The following is a 22,046-nucleotide window of genomic DNA, read 5'->3' as shown; positions in this document are numbered from 1 at the left end:
ACAGGGTACCAATTCGAGAGGCCTCCAAAGCCAGGGCAGCCCCAAACTTGCTCCCAGCCACCTTCCTGCACCCTGCAGCACAATGTGCTGATGTGTCGCTGCTCATGGCCCTGCCTGTGTGGGGTCACGGGGGCAGCCCACACAGCTGCTCTTCAGTGTCTGGCCTGCCCTCCTGAACCAGGAAAAGCCACAACAGGGGTTTCTCTTTTGCTTGTGACCTTTCCCCAATCCTGCCTACAAGATGACTGATGTCTGATAACCCTTCACTCCTTAAAGATGCTCCAAGTATTGTATTATTCCAGCTAAAATAGGCCCCCAGGATGCTGCGTACCCAGCCACATTCTTCTTGACTCCACACAATAGCTTTGACAAGGTTTTGTCATCAAGGGCCAACAGGCAAGCAGCCACTGGGGGAATGTCTCTGTGCTTACTGTAACCCTGTCATGTAGACCAGGGTTCTTTATGCTGCTTCCAGCTCCAAAACAAAGATTTCTGGGTATGTGGTCAGAAATAATTTTGTCTCTACTAGTAATCTGGTCAGCTCTCTTCTACTAAGCAATGAAAGCCAGGTGACCCAGCCTGCTTCCCTTTTTGCCCTGCCTACTAGGAAGCTCCAAGTAAAGTTTTATGTCTCAAAAGCTACCTTTCTTCACTCAGAAATTTCTGAAAAAACTACTTTTTCTCCCTCTTCTCCCCACTTACTTCTTGGCCTTACCTCTGGTTAACTGTATGTGATATCCTTGTATTTGGACTATCATGGTGCCCTGCCAGTTTTTTTCCTAATATAGGTGAAACATAAGCAGGTCAACTGTGGGGAAGATTTAATACAGCATTGCCCCCACCTACCAGCTTGAAAGCACACACCATGACCCCACTGAGGCTGGCTGGGGACCACCCAGCAGTGCCCTCACTCCCTTTCTACCCCCTGACCCCAGCCGTAAGCCCCTGTGCTTCAGCTCCGCTTACCTGTCATGATCCTCTGTGCCTCATAGGGCTCCATGTAGCCAGCACTCTCCCCCTTTCCTGCTTTGCTCTTGAGATCATTCTTGGCATCAAAGGGATCTGAGTAGTCATCGGCTATGGTCACCTGCAGGGAGGAAGACGGCAGGTGTGAGTCCACCTTTGGCTTCTTTGTTTCACATCTCTTCACAGCTATGCTTTAGGTCTCAGCTAGATGAGCAAGGAGAGGCAGGGGAGGCAGGAACCAAAGCCGGTGCCTGGACTCAGGGAGCTCCACGTCTCACAGGGGTAAGGAATGGGACCCACACTGGCAGGGTTCCACTGCGAGGAAGAGCCCTCTGGGCTCGTGCATGTCTGGCCGGCTCTGGGCACAGTGAGGTGAGAACAGAAGGGCATCTGAAATGCACACTAAGCACGGAGGTGAGAACCTGGAGGGCATCCTCAGGGAATATGAGTTGCTTGGTTTAATGCAATGGAAGTGGAGGAAAAGTTGGAAACAAGATCACAGAAAGCCTAGAAATGCTGACAAGCCCCTGGTGCTGGCTGAGGCACTGAAGAGTTTGTCTAGAGATAATTGGCTCGGCGTTCCATTTCCCCAGACCTGGAACACAACCACGCCTTGGGTCATCAGACAACAATCTGGTGAGATCAACGTACTACAAAGCTCACTGTGGCCACAGACAGGCCAAATAAAAACACAAAAGCAGCTCAAGGATTGACAGACAGCCAGGGCCAGAAAGGACACTGAAAGCAACAGACCCAAAGACCCCTCGACAACACATGGGTAAACTGAGGTCCAGTGTGAGCAGAGGCTTGGCCAGATCTTCCACCTCCCAGGGTCCTGTCTGAGCTCCCCGCTTGTCTGTATTCCAGAACACAGCCCCTGCCTCTTCTCCCCAGAGAAAAATTCTACAACTCACAGACAAAGAGTGAGTCACCTGGGGGGTGGGGGGGGACTCCCATGAGAACCTTAGTATCTGGGATTCTAACACTTCAGAGACCACCGTTCCACTTTTTCCCTGGAGAAGAGCAAAAATTCACGATTGGAGGCTCCAATTAAACATGGCAAGTGTTCCTCCCTTTTTACTTCTTAACCTTTAGGAGGGGCACAGAACCCACCGAATCCACGCCCCTCCTACTTAGCCCCGCTTCATCACAAACTTGCCCTGGGACTTCCCTCTTACCCTCTTTGGTCACATATCTGGCAAAGGCCAAGCCCTCAGCTCCTCAGCCAGTGCCACCAGCTGCTTCTCTTGGGAGGGGGTAGGTTAGCGTTCCTCTCAACCCTTGGGGTTACATGAATTGTTATTTAAATTGTGGGTTTAATTAGAAACCACAGGAGCCTGCTCTCTCTCTCAGCTCCTGGAATGTAAGGCATCTGAGGGGCCTGCAAACTCAGGGGAAGGGAAAATCCCCCTTTGTCTGCCTGGTAAATGGCAGCTTGTGGAAGCCGTCCTGGCAGGGTGAGTGAGTGACCACCAGCTGCCAGGAATGTGATGCCCAAGAAGGGACAGCAGGCGGCAGCTCTGTCCCTGGCAAGTGGCTGGAGGCCAACAGGAGGTTTAGCACACAGCGGTCACTGCTCCCCAAACAAGAGAAGGTCATCAGTGAAGACCAGCGCCCAGAGCGCCCAGCACTGGAGCATCTATGGCTCCCACTGCCCCTACTCCACTGCTTTCTCCGTGGCTGCGGCTCAGTCTCTGAGTCCCAGGGGGAACCCAGTGGGGGTGGCTTCCAGATGCTGACATTGTAATGGCAGCCTTTCTTGAGACTCACTGAGCTCAAATGACACCAGGCCAGGGAAAGAAGGCGTGGGAGAGAGCTAGGCCTTGCAATGTCTTTTATTTGCTATTTCTACTCTACCATTTGCAGAATACATTAGAGAGAAAATTATACATGTAAACTGCTGTCAAACAGAACAGTTCAGACGCTGGTCAGGTGCAGGGTTTTGTGTCTCAGAGTTCAAGGGGCCAGACATCCAAATGGAGAAAATGATGTAGCTGCTGTGGATGACATCTAATTTCATTTCTCTTGTCCCAGACTTCCTCACTGTCTCTCTTCAACATGAACATGCTCCATCTATTCTGCAATAAGGAAGGGAAAAAATATTTCCTCTGGAAAACAAAATCATTTGGGGGGATTCGCTGGTGGGGTGGGAGGGGCAGGTGGGTTGCAGTCTCCATAGTAATCTAGAAATCGCCCTTCCAGCTCTCAGAAGTGCTCTGTAATTTGCAAACATAGAGGTTTGCAGGATATAAACCAAATCTTTGTTTGCCCTGGGACAGGAGTTCTGGAAGGCCTGTGATTCGGCAAGTACTACCTATATTTTCTAATGAAAATGAGATCTGAGCTCAGGCTGTCATGGAGCCGGAGCTGCCTGCTCCACTTACTTCCGTTTCAATAAGAATGTACAAATCCTAAAACCAGGAAAAGCCCCTGGTCTCTGCTGACATATGGTTCCAGTTGTACCTGCTGACAGTTGAAAATCCTTCCATTAAAAAAAAAAAAAAGTCTAGAATTCTGTTAGTTTAAGAAGCAAATCGGAAAGTTCCTAAAATGTGTATTTAATCAATTTGCTTTTGAACTTCAAAGTGAGGTTGGTGGAGGGAAAGAAATTTGAGGTTTGAGCAACCTGAAACCTGGCAAACACTACACTGAACTGTCTGACCTTTCGCAAAATCATGTCCTAGTTTTGGGAATAAAAATTCAATCAGGTGTTAGGAGAGTGGAGCAGGCAGTCAACCAGAGTGCCCTGTGAAGTACCACGGGCCCCAGCCACCAGGACTGGGCAGTGTGCCCACTGTCCACGCTGCCTGGGGCTCACCACCAGTTCAGATGGTCCGGCAGAAGGTTTGTGTGAAGGGTGCTGCTTTTTTGAGCTAAAAGAAAGGGAATGGGTTTTTTCCAGATGTGGGGTTGGATTTCTGATGGGACTGCTTTCGCTTTGCTTTAAAAACTTCCCAGTTAGCGGACAACTCCTGTATATGTAACCGAACAATTCAACCAAAAGGCAGCCAGCCGGGACTCCTCTGCGGGTCAGGCCACCTGGGTCCACAAGAAGCTTTCCTTTGATTTTAGTCTCAGATTGGCAGAGACCTGGCAGCCACAGAGGCAGAGCTGAGCAGTAGCAGAAAAAAAGGCTGCAGAGTGCAACTGCTTAGCCAGTGAGCCACATCTTCTTTTGTTTGCTTGGCCTCTTGGGAAGAGTGCTAAATCCCAGGCAAGCATCTTTCTTGCTTTCAGACAAAACTACAGACCCTAGGTCAGCCCAAAGCCTCTAAAGGGCTTCCATAAGTTTGTCCTCCTGGAGACCTGATCTAGTCTCCCCTTGTTTTCCACAGGGCCCACTGCAGCCCAGAGGGCAGGGCATTGTCATAGTCACCTAGCAAACCAGCAGTGGCCTGGGGATGGCCTCTCTATGCCTCCTCTCTGGAACGCACACACTGCTGGGGCCCCTGTGTTTTTATCTTAGGAACGTTACTTAGTGATAGGAAGTAGTCTGCAGCTGTTCGTCCCCAAAGGAAAGGACTAGAGGAAGGTGGGTGTTGCCCCTTGGTCACACTTCCTATGGACCGGTGAGAGTTTTTAGTTGCTTTTGTGGGACAGCTGCACTTGTGAGCAGAATTAGGTCCTCTCCACATGCTTTCAGGGGAAATATACTTTGGTGGAGACACTTACAAGGGTAACTTTGGGCAGAATCCATTAAAATCCCCAAATGCACCTAGTTTGACCCAGCAATTTTACTTCTCAGTATTTATTCCCAAATGTGCACAAGGGTCCATGGGCAAGGATGCTGCCTGAAGTAATAATGAGAAACGACCCAAAACTACTACATCCATCAATAGGGGAACCGCTAAATACACTGTGCTATTTTCATACGATGTAACATTATGCAGCAGGCTGAAAAAAAAAAAGGCAGTTGCTCTGTGTGAGCTGGCATAGCACTCCATGACATAGCTCTGAATGGAAAGCAAGCAGGCTGTAGAATAACTACAACATGATACCTGCTTATGAAAAACAAAACAGAAACCTGTATCTCTATTAAGTTAAAGAAAGGGTCTGGGAGATGCACACTCCAAACTGACCCCTCTTTGGGGAGGAGGGAAGGACTTGGAATGGGGTGCTTAGGGGAAGTCAAAAGAGACCTACTTCTCTGTAATGTTAAAACATTTTCAAACAAGGAGAACCTATTCATGTACTATATGCAAAACTAAACTCGCTTAAAAGCACTCCTCTTCCACAGGCTATTTTTGGTACAGTAGACAGACAGTTTCCCAAACTTGCCTGAAGACAGGAATGGCTTGGAACGCTTGTTAAGGAAACAGATTCCTAGCCCCAATAATCTGTATTTTAATAAGCAAGCCAGGTGATCCTTATCAGGAAAGCTTGGGAAACAATAAGCTAGAGCCAGCACCCTTCCCCACCAGTCTAGAGGCAAGCCTCCAGATATTACTCTGGAATTTCACTTTTCCCAGGTATTGCTCAGCCCTGTTCATTGAAGTGAAGCAAGAAGTTTGTGCTAACTGCAGCTCTTTTGCTTTCTTCCCTGGGGGTCAACTGGAGAAAGAGAGGACCCAAGGTGCCATCTCCTGGATCTAAGACGTGGAGGAAATGGCAACCTCTCTGCAATCATGTGGGCTGGCTCCAGATTGAGCAATTCGGCCTGTGCAGGGAGAGAGGGCTACCAAAATCTCACAAATCACCACTAAAGAACTTAGTCATGTAACCAAACATCATCTGTTCCCCAATAACCTATGGAAATAAAAATTTAAATAAACGAAAAAAAAAAAAAGACTTCTGCCCTGCCACCACCCTGAAAGGGAGGGGGTGAGGGGGTGGCCCAACAGGGATCCTAGCCCTGAGGGTGTGCAAGGCAAGGCTCTCTCAGGAAGGGCTGGTGGCACTGCCAAGAGGAGCCACTGCAGAAATGCAAAGGGAATCTCTGCTGAAATTGTTCAAACCTGCTAAAAAGAATGATGAGGCATGGCCGGGCGTGGTGGCTCACACCTGTAATCCCAGCATTTTGGGAGGCCAAGGTGGGCAGATCACCTGAGGTCAGGAGTTCGAGACCAGCCTGACCAACATGGAGAAACCCCGTCTCTCCTAAAAATACAAAAAAAATTAGTTGGGCCTGGTGGTGCATGCCTGTAATCCCAGCTACTTGGGAGGCTGAGGCAGGAGAATCACTCGAACCCTGGAGAGGTAGAGGTTGTAGTGAGCTGAGATCACGCCATTGTACTCCAGCCTGGGCAGTAAGAGCGAAACTCTGTCTCCAAAAAAAAAAAAAAAAAAAAAAAAAAGAATGATGAGGCCAGGCATGGTGGCTCACACCTGTAGTCCCAGCACTCTGGGAGGTCGAGGTGGGCAGATAACCTGAGGTCAGGAGTTCGAGAGCAAGCCTGGCCAGCATATAGTGAAACCCCATCTCTACTAACAAATTAGCTGGGCATGGTGGCACATGCCTGCTGTCCCAGTTACTTGGGAAGCTGAGGCAGAAGAATTGCTTGAACCCGGGAGGCGGAGGTTGCAGTGAGCTGAGATCATGCCACTGCACTCCAGCCTGGGTGACACAGCAAGACTCTATCTCAAAAGAAGAAGAAGAAAAAAAAGAATGGTGACAGAGGCAGACAGGCTGCCTTCTTCCAGGATTGGGTGGCCCACATTGTCCCTATTGCCCCATGGTCACCCTTAAGTGCCCTGCTGTCTGTGGGACAGCACAGGCCTGTGTCACAAATCACACCACATTTTTAGCCAGCTGAATAATGAGTGTTGAATTACGATGCAGTCAGCACGTCATGTCTGCGCACCCACCACTTTGCTAAGGCAAAGGAGAGTGTCTTGCTGGCCGAAGGGTCTCTGTGCTGCTCTCCTCTCCCTGGAAAGTGAGGGGGCAGCACCCCACAAGGCCCCTGATTCTTGCTAAGCCCATGACCTTTGCTCTACTCCAAAGCAAACCGCGTATGAATGCACTTGAGAATGTTCTCAATGTTCCCAGACTATTTTCTCAATGATTCACCTTTAAGACTACATTAATTTCCTTAACAGTTTGGGGGCCACTAATCTCTTAGAGAATGAGATCATTGATGAAGTTGTGCATCCCCTCATCACATTACATACACCCACAGAGCGTTGTTGGGCACATCACAGGAAGGTCATGAAGCAAGCCCCCCTGCCTAGGGCCACAGTAAGGAACAGTGCAAATAAGACACTCTCTCCTTTGCCTTAGCAAGGCGGCAGGTGCACAGACATGACGTGCTGACTGCATCGTAATTCAACACTCATTATTCACCTGGCTAAAAATGCGGTGTGGTGTTTGACACAGACCTGTCACTGGCTGTGTGGGGGTCACTGTGAGAGAACGATGGCCTGGGGCTCTTTGTCTTGGCTTGCCAGGAGCCCTGGCCCTCTCCCCAGCTCTGGGGATCAGGAGGGCTCCTTGAAGTTGCGGACGTGAGGCGGCAGCAGCAGCAGAAGTGCCTCTGTCTCCCCTCCGAGGCCTAAAGTCCCAGTCCTCCTTTGGGACCCCCCACCATAACACGGGCCCTGGTGGGCCTGATGTCCACAGGATGGAGGCTCTGTTGCCATGCCAACAAAGATGACATTAAAGAAACAGAGATTTGGGGGTCTGGAGAGGGCTTCAAATAATGATGAGTCTGCTCAGAGAAGAGACAGTGGACAGATGTTCTGTGCAGACCCAGAAGCCATACAGAGACAAGCCAGGTGATTCAGGAAGGACACTGACAGCCAATAAAGGAACACGCTGCCTGGGAAAGGCAGTTCCTGCTGCTTGGGGTGTCCAAACAGAGGCTCTAAGATGGGCTTCTGTTTTGGGGGGAAGGTCAGCTGACTGGTTGCCACACTTAGTATCTTTCTAGTGCACATACAGTGCAGAGCCCGGACTCAACTTGGACGTAGAGGTCTGAGCTGCCCCAAGCAGAACCCTGGCTTTAAGGACTTGCTAAGTGGGTGGCTGTTTGCAGAACCCCCACCATGGCCGAGGCAGGCAGCATTTCCAAAGCCCCAAGGCTGACCAGTGGCAGCTGGGCCGCAGCAGCTGCCTGAGGCTATGTAAATATACAGAAAGGCAGGTGGCAGTGCAGAAAGGATGTGGCCAGGCAGGGACAGTCCAGGCAAGTGAAACTCTGGAACTGGCTCTGCTACACCCTTGCTGGGTAACTCCAGGCAACCTGTTTTCTCTGAGTTTCAGCAGGTCACCTGTGAAGTGGAGCAGGGTGGTTTGCGTTTTCAGCTTCACATAAACGTTGTAAGGAGCAAATAATCAGATGATTCAAGGATGTGTCAGTAATTTATAAAGAAAAGGTCATGTCCTTGTTACACAGCAGGTGGCACCTCCAGGACGAAGGCAAGTATGGTGAGGAGCAAAAGCACCTTGAGGCAGGGTCTCTGCCCACGAGAAGATGAAAATCTGGTAGGGAAGACAAGACAAAGACATGAAAAGAAACCCCCGCCGAGGCCCCAGTGATTACTAGGGAAAATGGCCACAATTATGCATGGTAACAGCTGTCCTATTTCTCAACCACGAAAAGGAAAATATTTGTGAATGCTCTATTTTCTCCCCCTTTCATGCTTTAGGTAAGATTCATGCCCTAGTTGGGGCACCCTGGCAAAATGGTGGAGAAGCTCTTGCAACTCTCAAGGCACTTTTGCCTGTGTGCTGGGAGACAGCAGTGTGATCCTTGCCTACAGCCAGCATCCAGGGCTCTGAGGGGTCCACAGCACCAGGTTGTTACACCACTCAGAGATACGGGGACACTCCATGCAGGCACACACACAAGCACCTACTGCTCGCCTCTTCCTGTCCTCGGCTTTGACAATCATCATAGACCAACTCTCCTTATAGGCATGCCAATAAATCATTGCTGACATGGTAAGGAAATTAATTTAGGGAAGATTAATTAGCTACATTCATGCACTCAGCTGCAACTGCTGGAAATCAGACGGTGGGGAGGTTGTTTTTCCACTCCACTTAGGACTGGTTCGCTTTCTACCTTCTAAGATCTGGCTTGCCTCAAAGTTCTAAGCCCCCTCTTGCATCGTGAAGGCCCCTGCCAAGTGCTCCGCCCACATACCTCCAGGGGCCGGGAGCTCACCATGTGGCAACACAGTCCTCTGGGACAGCCATCACCACTAAAGTGGTCTTCCCTACACTGAGCTGAAATACGTCTCCCTGCAGCCATTACCCGTTTTTGTACTGACCTAAGATGTTCTGTCCTAAACACTCCTTTACAGACCTGACAGTGACCTGTCCCACATGTCAGGAGGCTGGGAGTGTGGGGGGTTAAAGTGGTCACCACTGGTCTTTCCAGTCCTGCCCCTCCCACGGCCACAACTGCTTGCCTAGACACCTGCAGGCTCTAACTTGTTAGGAAAAACACATTCCAAATTCCAGCCTCTGTCAGCTCCTCTCAAGCCTGCTTGCTCGGTCTCTCTCTCTCCTCTCTCTCTCTCTCTGTCATACACACACACAGCCCACTGTCTTCCAGCTTCACCCCCTCAGAGTGAGCTACGGGTCCTGGGTAGGAGGCTGCTGAGAACAAAGTCTGGCTCCACCCTCTGTTTACCCCAGAACCTCAAGTGGTAGAGATAGGCTTTTCAGCATCTCTCAAGTAGTGGGACATTCTATTTTGAACTCAGAAATACCTCAATCCTAGAATTTCTTAAGTGCTTTCAGCCAGGGACTATGGAGAGAAAATCCAGCACATCCCTCCTGAGGACAAAACACCCGGGGAAGGGTCTGCAGCCACTACTGAAAGGATCCCTGGGGGATGGTCTATTCTACTAGATCTCAAACTCTTGTGTGTACATGATTTCTGCAACGACAATCTTACACAGAATCCCAACATGCACCACTGAAGAAAGGGACACCAAGCACAGTCTGAAAACCATTTATCCACTGGGGACAGAAGGCCCTGAGCGGGGATGAACTTAGTAAGGTTAATGCCAGGAACAGGTAACCCAACCCATGCTTCCGAACTCCCAGGTCCACACAATTTCTTCAATGCCTATACCGCTAACTTCCCTCTTAAAATCATCTTTAAAAATTTCAGAGTATATCCACCACAACTCCCTCACAGAAGAACCCCCCTACCTCCCCTTACAAGGGCCAAGCACCCATTGCTGTGGACAGCTCTCTGTGGGAGGTGGGCTCTGGGCCAGGCTGGGTCCCCGTGGAACCACTGACTGAGCTGCCCCTCATTCTCCCCTGAATTCCTACTTAGCTCTGCTCAGCTCTCCCGCAGACTCCATCAACCTCTGTCCACGTTGCCAGACAGTCCTTCCTCTCAGGCTTTCTGCTCTAGGGTGCATAGTGCTCCTCTAGGGGCCTGAGGTCACTGTCTAGAAAATGCTCTCAGACCAGCCCTGGTCACGAAGAATAAGAGCAAGATTTTCTTCTCCTTCAGAGCTGAAGGCTGGAAGGGTAAGGGGAAGGTACTAGTTAAGCTCGGGGTCATGGATGCCAGATGGTTCCACAAATCATTTAGCTCTCTGTCCTCAGCTTCCTCATCTGCGGAATGAGGATGGGGCAAGGCCTACCTGAGCTAAAGCACATGGTGTATTAGGAACAGGGCTGGCACACAGCAAGTGCTCGATGTCAGGTGTGATCATCATCAGCTCAACACACCAGCCAGCCTGCAGAGTCTGGGTCTTGCCCAGGGTCATCTGGACATCAGAAATCCAGACTATCCCCCTCCCCATGTTGATGAGGAGCCACCAGAGGCTCCAAGTAACAAGTGACACAGCAGAACACTCCTGAGCGGGTGACAGAACCAGACTCCCACCAAATTCCAACCATGAGAGGACCTATGTCATCTGTTGAACTACGTATTTATAGCGTGCCTCTCAAACTTGCTTTAGACAGTGTAATTCGAGGCATTTTTCTGCTTCTCACAGGCACAGCCTGTTGGTCCCCCACTGCCTTCCCAAGAAGGATCAGGAATGCCCGCGAGGCTTTCTCACGGTAACGTAAGGCTCGGTACAGTAAGAATAACTTCCAGTGTGCTCACAGGAAAAGTATGTAAAAGCAAAACAGCAGCGCCTGTGAGCCAAAGGCCTTTCCTGTGCAACGTGGTACCTTTCAAAGTCAGGCGTCCGTGCCCCAGCCAAGGCCCGGGAGTCACCAAGTGCACCCTCTCTCTTGTGTGTGCTTCCTGTGCTCGAAGCCGAGGTTAAAGGGGAGAAAGAGCCCAGACCTGGAAGAGCACGAGATCGGGGCGAGCACAGTGCGTTTTAATGATCAGCTGCAGAGGCGCAGGAACCTGCACCAAGTGAAGGATCATTTCTCCCCGAATGGAGCCCACTAGGATGACTCATGCACAGTTCCCACAGGGGAGGTAAAAGGCTCCGCCAGGCCCCTTTAAGGCACAAGTAGCACTAAACAGCTGCTCTCCCCAAGAGTCACTCTCTCTTTACTGAGGATATGCACCATCAGCCACAATTACCAGCCCCATGTCTGAGGGCTTCCAATTATATTCCGCTTAACACCAGGTGCTCCATAAATGCTGATTCATTTTTTAAAATAATGCTGTATCGTCCAGCAACCAAGTCTTGATGAACTCTTTCTCCTGTGCCATCATCTAGGCTGGGGAACCATCCTGCACCTCACAGGCCTGTTTCTCACATGTACTTGGAGCTTTCTAATGTACAGGAAAGTTACTGTGGCTAGGGCTTTGCGATGTCAAGCAGGTCTGTGATTGTGCACATCGCTGTTCAGTCTGATCACCTCGTTCCTCCACGTGCCAGGCAATGGCCTCCTCCCCCTGCTCTTGCATTGCTTCCAGGTTCCCAGGGGAGATGGGCATTACTCAGTTCACCTCCCCAAGGCGGGCTGGCATGTGCTTGGCAGGGGGAGTAAATGCCTGGGTGAAGGGCCCTTCCCACCCTGCCCTGAATTGCAGCTATGTGTAGGCCTGTCTGCTTCCACTCCACCGGGAAGGCAGGTTCTGAAGCTCTGTTTCCTTTTTATTACAATATAGCACCTAGTGCACAGCAGGGCCCCAGCAAGGTGTGCTGGGCTGAAACCAGGGGCAGGGCAGGGCGAGGCCTCCACGGTGGTGGATTCTGGGCCCTGAGTTCCAACGCTTTCAGGTTTCTCACCAGCTATGGAGCTCTACCTTCTCTAAGCCTGAGCCCTCTCACTTCCCCTGGGAAAACATCTTCCTTCTGCGGTGCGGGAGAAGCTGAGTCAATGAACCAAGGGATACATAGTGCCTGGCACATTATGCTGGCAGAGGCAAGGGCACTAGAGAACACAGAAAAGATGCTGCTCTTATCCTCTAGAGGCCACAGGCCATGCCTCTTAGTCTGGGGAACCCAGACACAGACCTTGAAGCAGGCATTCAAATGCAAGTGGTTGATCTGGGAGGAGACACTTACCAGGGACAGGGAAAATGGACCTGAGAAGGGTATCAGGAAAGCTGGGTTACTAAGCCAGCTACCCACGCTGGGCAACTGGAGCTTGATCTGATAGAGGAAACTCTGAGAAATCATGCACAACCCATCCCTCAGAATTACCTTACCAAGAGTGAGGGAGCTGGGGGTCAGGCACCAACTCCTGGGAGCTCCTGGTGTAGGCAGAGCACCTATTCCCATTCTTATGTTCTAGAAAAGCCCTCGGGCACAGAGCTGTGGATGAGTCAGCTGGAGAACGCCAGACTGGGGAGGCAGAAAAGACAGGGTGGGGTCTTGACAGCATCTGCTGCCCATGGCAGGGGGCACCTCCTGGAGAGGGATGGAGCTGAGCCAAGAGGCCTCTTCTGGTACGTTTACCCAGCTGAAGCAATGGTACTGTGCAGGGCTCCCATCTGCTTGGCTCCTAACCTGGATCTCATGTCCCATTTCCCACCCAGGGTTTGAAGCAAATAACGGCTTTGCAAATGCATCGGAGACTGCACAGAATCACAGGAGTCCCCAGAAGCCACCCTCCCTAGTGCAGCCTGCCTCCCCTCCCAAAGCCCAAGTATCATTTTCTCCTGGTCTAGGGCCCTGTCCCAGGACTAAGCAGGCACCTCCCTGAGGAAGCACATGGACAAAACCAAATGGGGACCCTATGGGCCTCTTTAGACCCTGCAAAGGCCTGCAACATCAGCCTGGCAGCTTCAAGGAGGGCCCAGAGCTGTTGTGCCACTAATGGATGGGCTCATGCACCCCATGATGCCAATGAAGGCCTCAGGGGCAAGTCTATGTGGACCAGGCCATAGTCCCTCATGACTGGCTAGTGGTAAATCAGAACACCATGGTGTGCCCATTTCATTACCCTGCAGCTGGAATGCTGGAAACCCAGGCTTGCTCACAACCCTACACACAGAGAAGCAAGCCACCTTCAGTGATGCCCTTCCTGACTGCCTCTAAAACCAATCTCCTCCTTTGTGCAAACAAATATGGCTCAGGCCACACCAGAATTGCGGAAGGCCTATGGCACCTCTAACCTGGCAAGGCCAGCTCCAGAGCAGAGTGAGTTAGCTGAGGAGACATACTAACAGCCAGTGAAAAAAGTTAAGGCGTCTATTTATTCATTAAAACAAAATCCTTTTTGGCATCTCAGCAATTGACAAAATCAGGTCTCAAAACAGTACTTATAAAGGGATTCTATTTTTCTAAAATATAACATTAAAGAAATGTGTTTATATCCATAGAAAAAGGACCAGTAAGAAATGAAGGAAATACAACACACACAGACGCACGCTCTCTGCCTCCCTGGTCACCTGCCATTCCACGGAGTGGTGGGGTGAGGGGGGCACCTTGCCTGCTGCTCCTCTCTGATCAAGCCCTCCAGGGCCAGGGCATGAATGAGTGGACACAGGACCAGTGAGCTTCCCAGGCCCAGGGAACCCTCCTTGCTCCTGGAGCCTCCCCTTCATGGCCCTGGACCCCTTACTGCATCCTAGCCAGATGCCTATTTGTAAACATGTAAATGATTCTATTCCACCACAGCCTTTGCCTTGAAATCTCCACCAGGCCCAAAGCTTTCAACACCAAGTGGTCCAATCAACTCTGCCCAGCCCCAGCCTGGCATAAAGGGGTGCGAGTAAATGCTAGGGGAGTCAATGAGCAAATCAATCTACAGAGGGTCTATGGGGCCATTTCTCTCCAGGGCAAAGCCAGAAGTCCTTGCCAATAAGAGACAATTCATACAACAGTATAGACAAGCAAGGTTTTACTCAAGTGCTTGCCCATTTTCTGACTGCATGACCTTGGGCAACTTACATGACATGCTTGATCTCTCTGTGCTTCCATTTCCTCATTTATAAAATGAGAATAATACTAAGACCTACCTTCATGGGGTTGCTATGAGATTTTTTAAAAATTTATTTTATTTTATTTTATTTTTTGATGTTTTGAGATAGAGTCTCACTCTGTTGCCCAGGGCGAAGTGCAATGGCGTGACCTAGGCTCACGGCAACCTCCACCTCCCGGGTTCCAGCAATTCTCTCACCTCTGCCTCCTGAGTAGCTGGGACTACAGGCATGCGCCACCACATCCGGCTAATTTTTGTATTTTTAGTAGAGACGGGGTTTCACCATGTTGACCAGGCTGATCTCGAACTCCTGACCTCAAGTGATACCCCCCACCTCGGCCTCCCAAAGTAATCACACCTGGGATTACAGGTGTGAGCCATCACACCCAGCCTGCTATGAGATTTAAATGACTTAGTATTTGTCAGATGCTCAGACCAACATGCATGGTAAGCACCGTTTAAGTATTTGGTAAATAATGTGTACACATTTGCACAGCATCTGCCGCTGCACCTAGATGTGCATATGCATGTGTGTTCACAAGCAGGTCTGCCCACACTCCCGTGTGCTTCAGCACAACAGCATGTACTGCAATTGGTTTTCTCCATATCCCTGCAAGATGGATGGGGTGCACTCTCATAGCCAGTGGGGAAAGGGAGAAGGGCTGCAGTCTGCCCCAAACCACAAAGTCCAGTGAGGGCATGACCAGCAGCTGTGGCCAATGGACCCAGCTATCTGGCTGGACCCAGCTATCACACCAGCTGCTGCTCCCAGTCAGAAAGCAAATGCCCGCCCACCAAAGTCCACACAGGTCTGGCCTGGGGCAGGGGACCCCAGTTCCATTAGTCCTGGACCATGTACAACTTTCCCCCTCAGAGATGTTGAGCCCCCAGAACACACACTCTGCAGACAACACAGCAAAATGAGCCCAGATAAACACCAGCTGCCCACCTCCTTCCTCCAGGTTTATAAGAGGCCTTACCGCTGTGATTCCTCCCACTTGTGGCTTTCTCTAACCTCATGCCTCCTCACAGAGGGCTGCAGAGAGCAGAGGAAATGCTTGAAGTCCGGCATAACGTGGATTTTAAGAGGCCTGGCCCAATGCACTTTATTTCTGGGGTTAAGAACATTAGGTTCTTATTTTTAAATGCCAGTATATCACGGACTGACGTTTATAGTTTCCAGGGCTAGTTTCACAGGTGAGTGGCCTGTGCAGTCACAAAGGCCTCTGCACTTGGTTTAACACCCTGCCATCACCATTTGGGAATTCTTAATAATTTTTAAATAAGGGGCCTCACGTTCTTATTTTTTGTGGGATGGGCCCTGTAAATTATGTAGCTCATCTTGATGACCCCTCCCCAAACACCAACATCCAGAAGTTTCCATGGGGAGCTTGAGGCCCAGACTGTAATCCCCTCCTCTTGCCAGCAGGGCACCATTAGCTAAGTCATTCTATCAGTTCCTCAATTTCCCTATCTGTAGAATGGGTAGAGTCGGTCATTAGGGCCAGAATCCTGGATTTCATGGACCACTATACAAAAAAGTTATACAAAAAAAAAAAAAAGAAGGGGAAAGACAAGATCACGAACACTAAAAGAACCCAACTACCATCTGTCCTCACCCATATTTTATGAAGGAAAGGGCTGGGCACGGTGGCTCATGCCTTTAACCCCAGCACTTTGGGAGGCCAAGGCAGGTAGATCACGAGGTCAGGAGATTGAGACTATCATGGCCAACCATGGTGAAACCCCATCTCTACTAAAAATACAAAAATTAGCTGGGCGTGGTGGCATGCGCTTGTAAACCCAGCTACTTGGGAGACTGAGGCAGGAGAATCGCTTGAACCTGGGAGGCAGAGGTTGCAGTGAGCCCAGATCTCACCACTGCACTCCAGCCTGGTGATAGAGAGAGACTATGTATCAAAAAAACAAAAACAAACAAAAAAAGGTAAAGACAATAACAATCTAACAGTAAAAAGATAAAAAGGAAATTGAGAATATAGGATAGTCCTTTAAGGTGAATAAGTTTAGCTTCATAAGAAGTCCCCTAACCGTTCATTTTTCTAATTTCACTGGAGATCACCATGCTTTCTGCGGAAGCATTACCCCAGGTGGGTGTTTCAGTCCTTTGAGTATTACTTTAGAAACCAAGCCTTCCTATAGGTGTCAATGGTCTGGTGTGCACGTTATTGCTTAAGAGCACTGACTTTTTCAGACCCTCTTCCCACCCTGTGTCCCTTCTGCTTTAAGGGCACATCTGAGACCACCACGGGGACTGGTTTCCATGAAACACCAACATAGCACTTGACAACAGCTGTGTGAATCGGGTCCAGAATGGCCCTTATTTATTAATGCACATTGTAAAACCCCCTTCCAAATGGAAAGTCATAAATCACCTGCCACTGGAAACACTCTGTCCTGAAAGGGAGGCAAAGGTATCTTGAACTGAATCCCAGACTTACCCATTTCAAAAGAGCAAACTTTGATCCACTGCTGCTGAGTAAATCAAGTGATGGGGAGGCAGGCCCCTTGTTGATAACTTGGCTATTACAAGACACCTCAACCTACCACCCAGCTTTCTCTCTTCACCCACTTCCCTGTGAAGATCTGGGCCAGGCAGGACTCACGGGGACTGAGTCCTAGAGCCTGGGATCCTCCAGTGCCAGGGCCCGAGAACCTCGGACCAGACCCTCCAAGAGCCTGAGTGTTCTAGAGGACTAGAACTCGCAGGAGGCTGATGGACGCTACGTACAGTGGGGGCACCGCCTAGAGAGCGCCTTCGCTACAAGCCAGGCTCTTGGCTCTGCGCCTTCACGTACACCGTCGTATTTCATCCTTCCTCATCACCTCATTTTCAGATGAGAAAACCGAAGCTCAGAAGTGTCTAGGAACCCTGCGAAGGCCTCAGAGCACAGAAGGCTGTGTAGGTTTCAACCCAGGCCAGCATCGCCCCAAAGCTCTGGCCCTCCTGGGCCACCCACAGCCTGTTGTATGAGTTTTTCTAAGTCCAGGCTCCTTCTGGGCAGCAGGAAGAGATCTCTGAAGGGAATTTTGACAGGAAGCAGCAGCAGCTTTGAAAACTTGGCTCAGCTGCGCCAATCGTGAGCAAAGGCCACCTGACAACTCCCTTAAGTCAGCTGAGTGCTGGAAGTCTCCCTTCCCCTTCCCTCAGCTGCCCTGTGACTCCGGCACACCTGCAACCTGCCCTGCCCGGGCCACACCTGGGGAAGCAGTGCTTCCGCCTATAGCCTTTGAGGCCTGGCTTCCAGCTCTCCTCTCCCTCCACCCTATACGAGCGAGCCGTATCCTTCCTGCCTGGGGGATCCTACTTCCCCACATACCAAAACCAGTGCAGCGTGGGAGAGTCCTTGTCTTCAAGTTACACAGAATGAACACCAGTGTTGTTTAGAAGTTGTCCCTATGGAGAGGCCCCGGACCCCATCACCAAACCTCTGCACATGGAAGCATGTCTGTGCCAGGCACAGGAGGGAATGAGAGCCAGAAGGGAAACCTGCTTCCCTAGGAAGAGTGAGCCCTGGTACTGGGCCCAGCATGCACTAAGTACTAAGTGCTAAAATATGCTGGCTGTTGTTATTTTCAAAGATGACTGTAAAGAAAACCTGATTTTTCTCATCAGAACTAGCAAAAAAAGGGAATTTTATGGTAGAGGTGGTTCCGTTTTCATCTGGTTAGCGTGAGACCAGCTGAATTAGAAAACCAAGCATCCACAATGCAGTGAGGACTGGACGATCTAAGGAGAGGAGGCGGCCCTCAGGGTCAGCATGGTCAGCCTGCAATCACAGCCCAGATGCCCCATCGGAGCAGGTGCTGGCTCCGATGGGGCATCTGGGAATAATTTAAAGCCGTGCTTTCCTAAGATAAAAGTGAGCACCCCATCACCTCTATGGGTGCCCCATCATGCCCATTTCTCAGGGATAACACCAGTGACTGGGGCCAGCCAATTTGGGGAGGGGACCCTTCCAACCCACAGATCCCAGAAAAATATACTTCTTGGAGACATTTAAACCAATACCCCAGCTGCTGTGGTGGCTCATGCCGGTAGAAGCTGGGAGGATCACTTGAGCCCCCAAGTTTGAGACCAGCCTGGACAATATAGGGAGACCCCGCCTCTACAAAAAATAAAAATAAAAATTAATCCAATACCCCAACTGACCAATCATTTCAGAAGGGCTTGGAGAGGGTCCACCTGAGTGGTCTCATTATACTCCCCTTCCCCATATTTCTGTCATGCCCATCCTCTGATTAGTGGGCAACAGGATGAAACAGGTGGTCCCGAGTTTCCCATCTATCCTGGGTCCCACAACTAGAGCTGTTGCAGCCCCAGCTTCTCCATAACTCTCAGTCTTATGGACTGGCTCACGCTTGGTGAATAAGGCAGGAAGGGCCCTCGAAGCTGTCCACGGCCTTTCCTATCCAGGAAAAATCTGCTGTAAAATTCTGACACCCTCCCCGGCACCACCTCCTGGATTTAAGAAGGGGGAGGTGGCTTGGGTTTTAAAAAGAAAACTGGATTCCCATTCATGAATTACCCTCACCAAGGGCACGTAACAGGTAAAACGGGTTCTGCCATTGATGAATGAGCTCGGATAATAATGGGGCTCACCCTTCGCCATTAAAAATATTAACCTCATTCCTGGCCCAGCGATGTCATAAACCCGGGGCCCCTGAAGCTCTCTCACGGCGACACTTCCCGTCTACCTGGTGAGGGAGTTCAGTGTGCACCTTTCACCCTGCGGGCAAACCCTTTGGGAAGTGTGCTAACACCCCATGTAAAACCAAATGCAGGTAGACAGGAGGAAGAAATAATGTAATAACTTGCCACCTGTATGCAAGAATTCAGAGGCCTCCATTGCCTGGGACTTTATGAAAGTGATGCAGTGCTCATGTGGTTCAACACAGCTTCCCACAGCCAACCTGACCACAGGCGGCATGGACAGTGATATGATGTTATGATCCACCACCAGAGAGGAGACTGCCTCTCTCTACTCTGCACAAACCAGGGGACCAATGGAGAATCATGTCCAGCTCCAGGCCCTATACTTTATGTTTTCTGTTTGTCCGTTTGTTTTTTTGAGATGTAGTCTCACTCTGTCGCCCAAGCTGGAGTGCAATGGCGCAATCTCAGCTCACTGCAAACTCTGCCTCCCGGGTTCAAGTAATTCTCCTGCCTCGGCCTCCTGAGTAGCTAGGATTACAGGTGTGCACCACCATGCCCGGCTAATTTTTGTATTTTTAGCAGAGATGGGGTTTCACCATGTTGGTCAGGCTGGTCTAGAACTCCTGGCCTCAGGTGATCCAACCACCTCGGCCTCCCAAAGTGCTGGGATTATAGGCATGAGCCACCGCATCCAGCCTGGGCCCTGTACTTTAATTAAGGAGTGGTCACCAGAATGATAAAGAGCCAGGACTCTCCTCCACGTCTCATGGGCATAATTGAAGGGACCAAGCGGTATCTACTAGAGAGGATTCAGGGGTGTCTGTTGGGGATGTAAGACAGTGGTCAACCCCTGGCACAGGATGCATGCGTGTTCTGTGGGATCAGAGGACAGAATGAGAACCAACTAGTAGAAGTTCTCAAAAAAATTTCAACTCAATTTTAGGAAGAATGATCAGACAAAGAGCTATTCAAAGTATAGCAGGGTATTTTGGGAGGTAGTGAGCTCCCTGCCACAGAGGACCTCAAGCAGAAGCGGGTTGAGCACTTGGCAAGGAACACCTAGACTGAGATCCTTTGCCACTAGAAACTCTATGGTCCTCCTGAGATTTTTATGGTACCCTAAAGCATAGGACTGGAGATAGGGGAGCCAGTGTTGAAGAGGCTGGTCTAACCTTATAAAACTGCATCCCTCGCTCTCACTTCCATAGGCTGCTCAGTGGGAGAGGTTCTCCACCTCTTTCCCCAGCAGCATGTGAAAGGCTGGGTGCTGTGGGAGAAGCACAGAATCACATCCTGAAATTCAGCAATGCCCATGGTGCGGTAGGTATTGGGGACAGAAGGACAAAGCTCAGTCAGTGTCTACCTTCAACGAGAGGATAGTCAAGGGAGAGGTCAGCAACCCTCTTCTTTAAATTACCATACAGAAAATATTTTAGGTTCCTGAGGGTCACACAGTACTCCTGGTTTAGTCCAGTGGTTCTCAACACAGCTGCACATCAGAAAAAGCTCCTGGGAATCTTTAACATTGCACCCATGCCTGATTTTGGCCCCCAGAAATCCTGTTTTAAGTGGCCCAAGGTGGGGCCTGGGATTAGAATTTCTAAAAGCTCCCCTAGGAGCTTGGATACAATCCATGCAAGACTGAGAATCACTGGTCTCCAGCAGAAACAGGCTCGGGTAAAACCTCAGCATAATCCCCAGTGGTTTCCCAAACCCAGCAAGGGGAAGTGACTCGCTCAAGGTCATACAGTGAGTCAAGAGGCAAAGAATCTGAGCCCAAGATCTTCTCCCTGCAGCACCGAGGCACAGACAGGCCTCAACTCCTGTTCCAGAGCTCGGGACACCAGGGCCTTCATGTTCAAGCCCTGCTGCCCCAGAAGGTGAAGACCTCAGAGAAACATCAGCCACCCTCACCTCGACCCACTCTAACGTATGGGGCACTGCCCTCTCTCTAGACCAGACCTCAATAACTTAGAACTAACAGGGGAATGAATTCCCAAAACAGCCACTTTTTAACCAAAATTGCCAACAGTTTATTAGCATCTGGGAGGAACAAAAGAGTGCTGTAAAAACTGCATTTCTTCAGTCCTAACAAGCACAGCCACAGGAAACTCTTTACCAATGACACCACTAAAGACTTGCCAAAACGTGCCGCTGCCCAGAGCTCTGCCCATGCAGGACTTGGGCACAAGGAACCGCCAGAGCCCTTGGGAATGTTGCAAGAGCTTGGCTGAGGCTGGGCGGCCACTGGCGGTGATGATCTCAACGTCTACAGAGCAAACGAGCTCCGACAGACAGGGCAGACCCAGGCATCCCCCGCCCAGCAGAAGCTCTGCTGGTGGAGGTAACTGGAGAGTCTCTGAGCCCCAGATCCTCTGTTCTCTCCGTTGAGCCACGGGACAGTGAGGGGCTTGAGAGAGCAAGGATGGGACAAGCACAATGATAATACAAGAAATATTGAGAGCAGCTACCAGGGACTATGCTCAGTTCTTTTATTACAACATCCCTAAGGATTTGATTCTCACATTGTCCCCATTCTACAGATGAAGAAAACCGAGGCATGAGGTGGCTGGATAACATGTCCAGGGTCACCAAAGCAGTAAGTTGCAGAGCCATGATTCAAAGTCGGGTGCTGTCTCTTAATGTTATGCTCAACAGACTTAGAAATGACTCTACGGTGAAACTCCTCCCTGCAGAGATGGCAAAACAGACCCAGAGAGAGCAAGGGGCTGGTGTGGGACCACACAGCGCAGCAGCTGGGGTAAAAGCAGTTCTGTGTATTGCCCTGTAGATGGCCTGGCTTTGGGCCCTACGAGGCTGACACAACTCCCTCTTCTCCTAGAGAAGAATCCTGCCACCTCCTTATGACACAACAGTGGGCTCAAACAAGAGACCTAGAGAAAGGGATGGCACACAGGGCTCTTGTCAACAGTCTGTGTAAAGTACCAACTGCTGGAGTACTCCATGTCATTTGGAAACTTCCTATCTCACCTCCACATAGGTCCATGGTCAACGGGGTTGTGATCTTGTTTCCAACACATGTCCCCATTGCCCGCTCCAGTCACATGCAGAGTCACCAGCCCCCAGCTTCCCCAGGGGGTCTTTGCCCATACTGTGCCCTCCTTCTCTCTTGTCTGATCACTGCACATTCAAATT

The 22,046-nt window shown here is 50.3% G+C and overlaps 1 protein-coding gene across 1 annotated transcript in view; it reads right to left on the bottom strand.

Moving 5' to 3' along the window:
- The window catches only part of SHB (SH2 domain containing adaptor protein B), a 147,079-nt gene that overhangs the window by 93,277 nt on the left and 31,756 nt on the right, over positions 1-22,046 (bottom strand). The window contains exon 2 of the mRNA XM_023203137.2: positions 967-1,087. Within this exon, the coding sequence (XP_023058905.1) occupies positions 967-1,087 (121 nt within the window). The remainder of the gene's footprint in view (positions 1-966; positions 1,088-22,046) is intronic.

This window comes from Piliocolobus tephrosceles, chromosome 14 (assembly GCF_002776525.5).
Source record: "Piliocolobus tephrosceles isolate RC106 chromosome 14, ASM277652v3, whole genome shotgun sequence".
NCBI lineage: Eukaryota > Metazoa > Chordata > Mammalia > Primates > Cercopithecidae > Piliocolobus > Piliocolobus tephrosceles.
The sequence above is the reverse complement of the archived record's forward strand: the minus strand, read 5'-3'. Positions and strand labels throughout refer to the sequence as shown.